The 12,343-nt window shown below is 48.6% G+C and overlaps 1 protein-coding gene across 5 annotated transcripts in view; it reads right to left on the bottom strand.

Moving 5' to 3' along the window:
• The window catches only part of FAM107B (family with sequence similarity 107 member B), an 82,056-nt gene that overhangs the window by 15,998 nt on the left and 53,715 nt on the right, over positions 1–12,343 (bottom strand). The window contains exon 1 of one of the 5 annotated variants that reach the window (XM_082385730.1): positions 4,157–4,179. The exons of the other annotated variants lie outside the window; for them this stretch is intronic. Coding sequence (XP_082241856.1) covers positions 4,157–4,175 — 19 coding nt within the window. The 5' untranslated portion in view covers positions 4,176–4,179. Of the gene's footprint in view, positions 1–4,156; positions 4,180–12,343 lie in introns of those variants that run through there. 5 annotated transcript variants of the gene reach the window in all.

The raw sequence follows: 12,343 nt of genomic DNA on the forward strand, positions 1-12,343 counted from the left end.
TGCATCATTTCTTTATATATTTTAGGTTTAAACACATGATTAAGGCTCAAAATTAACAAGCAATAATATATATATCTAACAAATTACACCAAACATTCTTTAAACGCTACCTGCACTGATATTTTAAAAACAAGCATGCCTGCAGCCCTCCCCCAGATGGAAACTCACAAACCTCGACAGTGGTAGGTTAGTGACCCCATCCCAGCAGCCTGACCGTGAACGTGCCCCGAAGAGAATGTGCTCCTTGGTGGAGACTGCAGATGCACCAGACACACCTGTAGGCAGTCTTGACTTTGTTGAAAAGCCAAGAGCAGTTTCATCCTAGTTAATCAGTAGACAAGAAGGCCGATGTGCTTCCATAAAAGGACTGGTTTCTTTGCCCTAAACCAGGGATAATCTCCCGGACATCAAATGCAAACAGATTCCTGCCCTCCTGAGGTCCAGGTGTCAGCAGGGGAGGGGGGGGTGAAGAAGAGTATTCCAGACACCGGAATGAGACAGGAGTCATGAGCATGCCTGATGGGTCTGAGGGAGGACAGCCGCAGCGAGGGTGGGGATGGAGAGGGACCAGTGGGGACGCAAGGGTCGGGTGAGCGATGTGGGAACTTGAAGGCCAGTGTCAGGGCTCTGGCCTTTGCCCTGAGTGACAGCCGGGAGCCATTCAGGGCTCTGGGCAGGGAAGTGACGAGCTCTAACTCACGCGTCCAGACAACAACTCTAGCTGCTGAGTGTAGGACAGACCAAGGCAGCCAAGGAAAGACGCCGCCGGGAGGTGACTGTCAGGGGACCCAGATGGTCTGGACCAGACAGATGTCGTTTCATCCTGGTCCTCGGGACTCCCTGAAGGACTGCACACGAGGTGTGAGACACAGAAGGGCCGAGGATGTCTCGAAGGGGTCTGGCCTGAGCAACAGGACACAGCGGTCGTGGTGGAGGCCGTGAGGACAGCAGATGGGAGTGAGGTCAGGAGCTCCCTTTAGGACGTGTTGGGTGGGAGACGTCGCTGGACGCCTGAGTGGTGACGCGGTGACTGGGCAGCGGCTGGAGGGGATCTGCCGTAAATGAAGCCCCAAACATCTTCCTTCTTCTTTCTCCCTGGTTTGCCCTTCTTCTAAGTGGAGACGGGAAAGGGAGCCCCGGCCTGAGTCAGGTGTGTAGACCTCAAGCGAGTGGACCACACTGGGGTCTGGGAAAGGTCACTGAGGAGAAGGAGGGTGAACTGGCTGGGAGCCACACTGTGCGTCCCTGAGCGCTCCTGGCCGTCGTGGTGGCCAGAGAACAATCTGGGGTCTGGTTCCTTTTCAGCAACTTTCCACCCTGGAGCCACGACATGGCAACAACCATCTCACTGACCTCCTTGTTCGACTTTCTCCGCTCTGCCAACTACCTTCCCCATGGCTCCCAAGGCTGGGAAACGCAACTCTGATCATCAGGGAACTCTCCCAGCTCACAGATCCTGTCCTCGACGAAAGGAAAATGGGCACTCACTGCTCCCCTTAGGTTCACAAGTCCCTGCCTTCCCCATCAGCATCCTTTGCCTGCACCGTGCCCTCTGGCAGGGACGCCGGTCCTCTCCCTACCCAACCCTGGACCACAAAGCCAAACCTCACTCACGCCTTCAGGTCCAGACGAATGTCAGATCTTCCACGAAGCGCCCCCCCCCCCAACTCCCCAGGTGCAATTCTCTGGCCTCTAGACAACTATGGGGTTCTCTTTGCCCCCTTTTCCTAGTACTCACCAACCTCCACCTTGTGTTGCAGCAAAATGTACATAAATCATACCATCTCTTCACTGCAAAGACCGCATCTGGTTTACGCTCATATTCCTCAGACCCCTTGGACTGAGTCAACGAACAGTGAGTCCTTAAATGAAGGAACAGAGCCCACGGATAACTAGCAGGAGAGGGAATCCCTGAGCTGTCTGGAGTCCAGAGCAACAAGTACAGCCTGGAAGGACTCCGCGCAGCCAGAATCCACAGCCCGAAAGGAAAGAGGAGACAGAAATACGTCTGGAAGTAAAAGCTCTTTGTAACTGGATATTATTATTGCTACGAAACATTCTTCCAGAAAGTAACATGAAGACACTCTTGTCATACACACGCCCCTGGCCCAGTAACTGATTCATAAAGTAATTTTTTTTAAACTGTCAAGTCAATGAAGGAAAATGAGGGTCAGCTCAGCATAGGAGAAGCAAACCTGGCTTGAGATCTTGGACAAAGCTTAAGATATCTGCCCCTCGGTTCTCCCACCTTCTAAAATAAGTGGTGTTGTAAGAACAGGCTGAAGGGACTTCCCTGGTGGCACAGTGGCTAAGAATCCGCCTGCCAATGCAGGGGACACGGGTTCGAGCCCTGGTCCGGGAAGATCCCACATGCCACGGAGCAACTAGGCCTGTGAGCCACAACTACTGAGCCTGCGCTCTAGAGCCCGTGTGTCACAACTACTGAGCCTATGCTCTAGAGCCCGTGCGCCACAACTACTGAGTCTGTGCTTTAGAGCCCGTGTGCCACAACTACTGAGCCCATGTGCCACAACTACTGAGCCCATGAGCCACAACTACTGAAGCCCGCGCGCCTAGAGCCCGTGCTCCACAACAAGAGAAACCACCACAATGAGAAGCATGCGCACCTCAACGAAGAGTAGCCACCACTCGCCGCAACTAGAGAAAGCCCGCACACAGCAACGAAGACCCAATGCAGCCAAAAAAATAAATAAATAAAAATAACACTTAAAAAAAAAAAGAACAGGCTATAATGCGGATGTAAGTATTTGGTATAATCTCTGGCATGTCTATGATGCCAGATTCAATAAATGGAAGCTATTATTAGTCAAACTATGTGACCAACAACATTCCATATTTTATTCAGAGGTCTGGGAAACCCTGTATATACAAAGCTCTACCTCTCAAGGCCTTTAAAGTATAAGAGTTCTTCAAAAACATAAGAGTTCAACTAGGTGACCCACAGACACTGAAATGAAGGCACAAACATTTTCCCTCTTTCTCTCCAGTCTGCCCTTCTTCACAACCAGCATGGGGAAAGGGCCACGAAGCCCCCTTCACGTTCTCGCTGGTAACATTCAGTGGTTCTAAGACCCGCTCAGGCTACAAACATTAAGAACCTTCTGCAAAGTGTAAAAAGTCTGTCACACACACACGGAGTTCTGAACGGCTCAGGCTACAGTGCAGGGTGTGTAGCAAGGAAACAAGGCTGGTAGTGAGGACCTCTGATGCTGTTCTGAAGTGGAGGGGATTCACTGCAAGATTTTAAGCCATTGAGTAACAACACAGATTTGCATTTTAGATATACACTAATGCTATGCACTGAAAAACGTGACCTGATGAAAATTCTGCCTTTAATTCCTGAGGATCAAGAAACGGAAATCATCACTAAACTCCACTATCCCAGAGAGTAAGGAAATCCCATCCTTACAGATGCCTCCTGAGCCCTTGCTTTTGCATTTTTTTCCCCTTTCAAAGGTTAACTCTGGGCCCAAGCCTCTGCCTGTCCCGGGTATTTTGTGTTGATTGCTTTCCAGAGGCGAATAACCATCCCCACAGAAACATTCCACAACTCGACTAATAAAACAAACATTTCACTGCATCTGAGTTTCCCATCAGACTGTTCCTGGCTCCAGTAGTTCATTTGCATATTGTTACATCACAAAGATTTTTTTTTTTTTTGTATTTTGGCCGCAGGGCTTATGGGATCTTAGTTCCCTGACCAGGGATTGAACCTGGGCCCTCAACAGTGACAGCGCAGAGTCCTAACCACTGGACCACCAGGAATTCCCACAAAGATACAATTTTAAACCTAATCCTTTGAGATGAAAAATCAGAATTTACAGATTATGCTAAATTCCATGTTTACCTTAATATTTAAAATCTAATTCTACCTAGAAGCACTAATAAATGAATCCTTTAGAAAACAATACTGGGACTTCCCTGGTGGCGCAGTGGCTGACTCCGAGCTCCCAATGCAGGGGGCCCGGGTTCGATCCCTCATCAGGGAACTAGAGCCCACATGCATGCCGCAACTAAGAGTTCGCATGCCACAACTAAGGAGACTGCGTGCCGCAACTAAGACCCGGTGCAACCAAATAAATAAATAAACAAATAAATATTTTTTTAAACAATGACAAAAAAAAGAAGACAATACCTGAAACCTGTCGGTGCATGCAGGTTACAGCTGTACTAGAACCAAGCGAAGGTAAACAATTAAACATCTGAACTGCTGCGACTTCTTCTGGAAAGTGGAAAGTAATTCCAAGGCAGTTTTTAAGAGCATTTGTTTCCCAGGCTGTCTCTAAGAGATTCTAGCAACCCTCTCACGATACCCTGAAAAACCCAAGTCATTTAAGATCGCAGGCCAGCCAAGTCCAGGCCTGGGTCAACCTGGAAGGGGAACGGCTGTCCCTGGACCCACGGGAATCTCCTGCAATAGCCACTGTTCCCAGAAGGGAGGCTGGCTGGCTGTGAGGAGAAAGGCCTTGAGAAAGCAGAGAGTGAGTTAAAATGTGAATTTCTCCCAAACAGCCCAGGGCTTCACTTACAAACTCCTAAGCCTGGGGTGAACTTAAGGATTCAGTCTCGTTGCCAGGAGACAGTGGCACCATCTGGTACCCAAAGGCATCAGACAAGTGCCCAGATGACCTCTGTGGCCACAAACCTAAACTAAGGCTGACAAATGACGCCAAACCACAGCCATCCACAAGAGCTCAGAAACGTGACTTTTCCAACTCTACCCGGCCCACTGCTGCTAGAACTTCAGACCCGCAGTAAACTGGCCACAAAGATGCTGTACACGTGCCAGACACTGACGCGCTTGGGAAAATACCAAACTAGTATTCTCATCGGTTTTTTCATCCCCCAAAAATGTATTTCTACAAAAACAAATAAGGCACATATTTTATATTTAGAAGATGGGAAAGAAGTCAAGAAAAACCTCGGGAAGACAGAACACGTGCCAATGTTAAAGATAAGCTGGTCAGGGTGAGGCGGGACCAACCAGTAGGTGGCGATGGCTCCGCAAATCACGACGTGTCCATTTTCCAGGATGACGCCCAGCCTCAGCCCGATCCTCAGCACTGTCAGTGAAAGCATCAGAGAGATGCCACAAAAGGAATCCACTGTGGAGTCACGGTGCATCTTCCCTCGATGTGGTCCACAAGCTTCTCCCCTTCGTTTCAGCCTTATGACGGCCCAGTGAGGCAGGAGGTTTTATTCCCTATGAAGTCTCCAAATTCCCTATAGGCTCAGACAGCTTCAAGGACACGGGCTCCAGGTCACACCAACTGGGTCTAAATTCCAGTTCTCTCATTTACTGTAAGTGTGACTTTGGGCCAAGTTTTCTCACCAGTTTAAAAAGAAGAAAAAGAGGAAGAAGAAGAGGAAAAGGAAGAAGCAGCAGCAGCAGGGGAAAGATTATCTTATAGGGTTATGAAGAATAAATGAGAAATGCATACCCAATGCAGGGCCTGGAATAGTAAGCGTTCAGTAAATGTCACCTGTGATGAGTGCTGTCATCGGCAACAAATAACGACTAGTAAAAATAACCCTGTTATTGCTGCCCCAGGTTACACAGCTACGAAAGGGCAGGACCAGGATTTGAACTAGCGTCTGTCTGATTCCACAGGGATGCCCTCAAGCATCCCACTCTTCTGGGCCGTGATAATGGTGGGGGTAGGGGGAGGCAGGAGAGGAGACAACAGGTTTCGCTTTAACAGGATGACTTTCTCTCTCAAAAAGCTTTTAGAAGCTTCACAACATCATAGCTTTATAACCCCAACCAGAAAACATCTTACAGAAAGTCACATTAATGTGGGGAAAGGTTGTGAGAGGGACACAGTTTCTTTAAAACATATAAATGTTTTTATAAGCATGCTCAGAGTAGCGATATTCATAACAGCCCCGAACTGGAAGCAACCCAAATGTCCATTAACCGTCGGATGGAGAAGTAGGTGGTGGTGTGAGGATATAATGGAAGAATACACAGCAATGAGAATGACAACAGCAGCATGACCGAACCTCACAAATATAACATCTGCAAAAGAAGCCAGACACACAAGAGTCCATCCTGGATCATTCCATGGATCTGATTTTCAAAACAGGCAAACCCAACCTCTGGTGTCAGATGTCAGGATAACGGTTACCTTGGGAGCAGAGAGGCAGTGGATGGGGAGAAAGGGGGCTTCTGGGGTGCTGATAAGGTTCTGTTTTCTGATACAGGTTCTGGTTACACAGGCACATTCACTTTGAAAATTCACCAATCAGTTCACTTTTTGGGCTCATGCCCTGCTCTGTATGTGTATTATCCCTCAATAAATACAGTACATATTAAATAGCTATTAAACTTACAGTCTAGGGATCATTCAGTTGTTGCTATATTATTACAGTTTTGTTATTTCATCCATTTTAAACCCTGTTCAGTCCATGAGAAGTAATACCACCAGGTTTGAAGACCACCCATCCTGGATTAGAAGGCTGGTTATGCCACTTACCAGCTACGTGATTTTGTACAACTGACTTAACCTGTGTCTTGATTTCCTCACCTGTAAATCAGGGCTCATACACCTACGTTTGCAGAATTGTCCCAAGCATTAAAAAAACTTAAGGAAAACATTCACCATACATCGTAGCAGCCCATGTGGCAGATGTTCAATAAACTGGACAGTTAAGTCGTTCCAACAAATTAATTCATTAATCTAACTCTCCATGAATCAATGTCCTATCAAAGTGAAAAATGGATGACCACGCACTACAAGTATACTATGTTAGACCAAGTTTAATGGTGAACCCCATCTTGGCCTCTGCTCATTTTTCCAATTTGGACTTAGATGGGAGGGAGAGAGAGAGAGAGTCAGGGAGGGAGGAAGTGGAGGGGAGAAAACAAAATCCCTGACGGGCACAGCCAAAGCACAGAGAGGAGCCCGCAGCCCAAGGCTGGGATGCTGAGAAAACCCTGACCATTTCCCACTCTCTGGGCTTCAGTCTTCTTATCTTTACAGCTGAGTGGCTACGTCGCCCTGATTTCTCAGTAATCTCTTGTAAATAACTACGCTGCGTACAGAGCAATCATACAAATACGAGGGATCTATAAAAACATAAGTTCGTCCAATATAAAGAGTCTAACTGTTCAAACATCAAGTAACTCTTATGAGTGGTCACAGTTTACTTAACCTCCCGTGGCCCTCACGGAATCTGAACTCATGACCCAGCGGCAGACAACTCTACGACAAAGACAAAACAGAAAACAGGCAAGATCTTTTTAGAGGCATGTTTTGCATAATGTTCAGTCAAACCCTGTGGGAAAAGGGTGGGGAGAGAAGCAATGGGTAGAAGACAGACAACAAAAGCGTCCCCCCAAAGCACAGTACTTTACACTTCTGCACTGCATTGCACTGGTACTATAAGTCAAGTGTACTGCTCCTGCACCTTTCTAATCAAGTTTCCACACTGTTAACAGTGCATTTTTCCAATATAATCTAACACAAAACTACTCAAACACATACAAGGGGTAACCTGAAAGTAAACGCCCGGAATGTCAGGACCTCAGAGAACGCTTATACCTAAGTTGGGCACCCAAGATCCTGCCGGTGCCTCATCAGAAGAAAGTGGTGCTGACGGTCAGTGGATGCAAGTATCGGCTGCTTTCCATGGAAACCAGAAGATTAACCCTGTGACTGAATTCCTTCTGCCTTCTAGCTCCCCAGAGTCTAACGCTTTGCTAAAAAAATAAAAAAGAGAAAGAAAGAAAAAGAGAAAGGAGTTTGCTATGTTGCCTAATGGGGTCATGCTCAAAGCCTAAGTAAACGTTAAAAGGAAAAGCAAAAGCAGTTCTTGAATAATCTGGTTTTGTTAGAAAGGTGGATATTCAAGCTACCTTGGAAAAGTGGGAAGACAAACTATACAGAGAAAATGAAAACGAAAACAAAAACCACTCTGGGGGTGTGAGAAAAAAAAAAGTCTCTATGGCTTCCCTGGCGGTCCAGCGGTTAAGACTTCGTGCTTCCACTGCAGGGGGCGCGGGTTTGATCGTTGGTCGGGGAAGTTCCGCACGCCGCACAGTGTGGCCAAAAAAAAAAAAAGGAAAAGAAAAGTCTCTAGGTAGAACAAAGCTAATATTAAACTGATAAAAAATTCCCTGAGCTGCTTGGTGGAGAGAGGAAGGGAAAATGGTGAAAGAGGCGAATAAAATGCTTCAAGGGCTCTCAGCCAACGACGGCATCCCTCGGTCCTGGCAGGTGGCTGATCCAGGGGATGTTTCACTCCCATAACTAAACAAGTCCCAGAATTTCAGATGAGACACGGATTCTCTACATTCCCTCCCTCTGCCTCCAGAGAAGATTCTAGAATTCCCTGGTAGACGACAGCACTAATCCTGCAAGCAGTGAGCACGCCTGAAAGAAGGAGAAGGGCCAGCCGGCGGGGGCCTCACCGGGGGGGGTGGGGGGGTGGACCCCAGCACAGCTGCAGGAGGGCCACCACCTCCGCACGGGGAGCGGCAGGGCCTGCTGTGTCGCTCACGTTCCTGCAGGACAACAGCACGGGGCGGCTTCTCATCCGAGCAAATGCACTCGGGCTTCTCCCCAAGGAAACAGCTGGGCCTGAGTATGAATCGACAGGGATTTCAACCTGGAAGGACCTTAGCAAACCTCTTGCTTGCCAACTGCTACCTGGGGGGCAGATGTTCTTTCAGATCCGAGGTCCTGTGCTCTGGCCCCCAGGCCTGTCCACAGGGGCTGTCTGTGACCTGTAAGGCACTAGGGACAAAAAGCCACCACTGGATCCCTAGCAGAAAACTTCCCATTCGCCTCACAGTCTACGACTATGGGGGGCTCCCGGCTTCCTGGGGTACATTCTCCCCAGCCTCTCCCTGGAATTCAAAGCTGCTGCCCACCTCCTTCTGGATCTGAAAGCCAGCCCCTTGGACAACCCTCTCTCCTGGTCCTCCCTGCACCAGAGGCCCAGGTGCCCTCTTCCAGCCTGATCTCTTGGCGCCAAGAATTCTCAGGATCAGGCCCAGCCTAGACCCTTCTCTGGGTCCCCAATGCCCTCGGCCCTCTCACTCTGTGAGCCATTTCTCGGTGGGATGCTTCCCTCTCCTGAATCTCCCCACGGCCACTCCCCCAGGCCACCTCCCTCTTGTCTGCAGCGCTGAGAACAATTTCACGCGGTGCTCCCTTCCCGTGTGAACTTGACACTTGCGAGTCAGTTCTTCATGCGTCTCCAGGTGGTCCCCCTTGAAGGACAGATGTGCGTCCCTTCAGAAAGGAAGAGACCCCCGACTGACTTAAGTCATCCCCCCACGCCCTGTGCCTACGGCTGAGCTCCAGGGGGCCAGCGGTACCTCTGGCTTTACTCCCTCCTGCGTTCCCAGCACTGGGCTGGGCGTCACCCCGTGGGCACCCAACAGAACTGCACTGAATAAAGGGGGCAGATGCTGAAGCAACAGAGAATCCAAACAAAGCAGCTCATCCCGGGAAGCTTTTCCTGATTCCTCTCGCAGTTTCCTGCCTTTCTGTCCCAACAGGACGCCGTTAACACTTCTCTAAGGACGCTCATGGCTGCTTGTATGAAAACTACAAGTTTGCTTATCCCTCACATTAAAGTTGCAAAGGAAAGGCCTGACTTTTCCTCATTTCTTATCCCCAGAAACATCACCATGAGCCTTCCGTGTACTGTTGAGCTCAATGTGGCCTGTTGACAAGTGATGTGCAGAGCTCAGGCTTACAGAAGGGGCCAAAACCAGGGGAGGGGGAGAGAGGGCATCTCATGCTTTGAACAGCCTCTGTCCTCACTTGATCTTCAAAAAGCTCAGAATGAGCGAGACACAAAAGTTCCTGGTTCTCCTGATACAGACCAGTCCAGGGAACCAAATGCCCATTTCTCTAACCCAGCAGGATGATATGCTCCCTCTTGCACAAGATGACCCCCTGAAACCCTCAAAGTCCATAACGTGAATTGCTGTGTACGAGCTAGGAGTCTTTTGCCCCAGAAAGATAACTCAGATTGCTGTCTGCTGGGAAATAAATCTGAGTGCGCTGGCTTGCATAAATATTCCCGTGAAGTAATTAGCACTTCATTAACATGCAGCCCATCAATCTGCACAAACCTCTAAGCAACTGAAATGCTGTCCAATTAACAGATTTTTTAAATAATTGATTACTTTAAACTCATTAGCCTTAAAATTGCCATAGGCTGATAAATTACACTTATCAAATAACATTTGATAGATGACCATTAAGTGGTTCAGAGTTTCTCTCTCTCCTAGGTAAAGCAGCGTGATGAGATCTGAAGTTCAAGGATCCTTGATTCTACCCGTTGAAGAGTGTTCTGTGGTCTAACAGTGTCACCCAGTGGCAAAAGGCACACTTGTGTTCAGAGCAGCTGTTGTTTTTTAAAAGAAGTATTTGTCACATGTGTTTCTTTACTAAAAGGAAAAGAAGAAAACTATTTTTGGGGAATTGCTCTAAGAAAACTAGTGTAAATTCTAGAAAACACGGGACTGGCATAAGACAGCTCCCCTACGTCCAAGGTTACTTTGAAGCCTTTGGGGACCGTACAGACGTGCGCAGACATGACGAGATACACAAGGGAAGTTCCTGTGACTCAGGGACAGTGCAGGTTTGACATGAAATCAATTCAGTGTCCCAGGGTTGAGCAATAGGGTCACCCCCTGCTGTCTGCTTTCTCGTCCACCATTCGGCCACTTCAATTCTCAAAAGCTTGGCTCTCCCAGAACAAGGAGAAAAAACCCAGCCAATTCTGTTCCAAGGTTGACTATCTGATTTTAGAAGCTTATGAGGTGACGCTTAATTGAAAACAATAAATTATTTAACTTCCTTATCGGTAAAAAGAGAAGGCTGGACCAGATAACCCTTGAGATCCCTTCCTGGTTCTAACATTCTGATAATACAGAAGAGCTTGGCTGATCTGTCACTCCCCACAGCACGGGGGCTTCTGACCCAAGGCTGTGGAACGCTGGCCCTACCATCAGGGCCAGACAGACCACGGAGGCGCCCCTAGTATGTTCCATGCACACCCCACCTTGGTCTCCACTCCTCCTCATTCCTGTTCCCAGTGCATCACGTCTACGCTGAGCAGGCTTTCTGCTCGTGATGCTGCATTTCCCCAGATGCAGCCACCCTCCCTCGAGTCCCTCTGGAAGAGTCTCAGACACTTGGTCCAGGGCTAGAGCTGTCCACATAGGATGGGGCGCAGACTAGACTTTATTAAACCAAAACTCCCAATTCAGGGGGCTCCCAATACTCTAGTCAAGAATCACACATACACCATATACGATCAATAAAAACAAAGCATTGTTTATTCCTCTTCGCATAAAATCACCTACAGCAAGTAGATATTACACTATAATTAAATTAATTCAAGTCTGACTCCTGAAACTACCCTGAAATCAAGCCACAATTCAGCCCTCTTAGGATTGGTTCAAGATGGCGGAGTAGAAGGACGTGCTCTCACTCCCTCTTGTGACAGCACCGGAATCACAACTAACTGCTGGACAATCATCGACAGGAAGACACTGGAACTCACCAGAAAAGATACCCCACATCCAAAGACAAAGGAGAAGCCACAATGAGATGGTAGGAGGAGCACAATCACAATAAAATCAAATCCCGTAACTGCTGGGTGGGTGACTTACAAACTGGAGAACACTTATACCACAGAAGTCCACCCACTGGAGTGAAGGTTCTGAGCCCCACGTCAGGCTTCCCAACCTGGGGGTCCAGCAACAGGAGGAGGAATTCCCAGAGAATCAGACTTTGAAGGCTAGCGGGATTTGATTGCAGGACTTCGACAGGACTGGGGGAAACAGAGACTCCACTCTTGGAGGGCGCACACAAAGTAGTGTGCGCATCGGGACCCAGGGGAAGGAGCAGTGACCCCAGGGGATACTGAACCAGACCTACCTGCTAGTGTTGGAGGGTCTCCTGCAGAGGTGGGGGGTGGCTCTGTCTCACCGTGAGGACAAGGACACTGGCAGCAGAAGTTCTAGGAAGAACTCCTTGGTGTGAGCCTTCACAGAGTCTGTCACTGGCCCCACCAAAGAGCCCAGGTAGGCTCCAGCATTGGGTGGCCTCAGGCCAAACAACTAACAGGGAGGGAACCCAGCCCCACCCATCAACAGTCAAGTGGATTAAAGTTTTACTGAGCTCTGCCCACCAGAGCAACAGCCAGCTCTACCCACCACCAGTCCCTCCCATCAAGCCTCTTAGATAGCCTCATCCACCAGAGGGCAGACAGCAGAAGCAAGAAGAACTACAATCCTGCAGCCTGTGGAACAAAAACCACATTCACAGAAAGACAGACAGAATGAAAAGGCAGA

This window comes from Balaenoptera borealis (genome assembly GCF_965194805.1).
Source record: "Balaenoptera borealis genome assembly, chromosome: 3".
In the NCBI taxonomy this organism is placed as follows: Eukaryota; Metazoa; Chordata; class Mammalia; order Artiodactyla; family Balaenopteridae; genus Balaenoptera; species Balaenoptera borealis.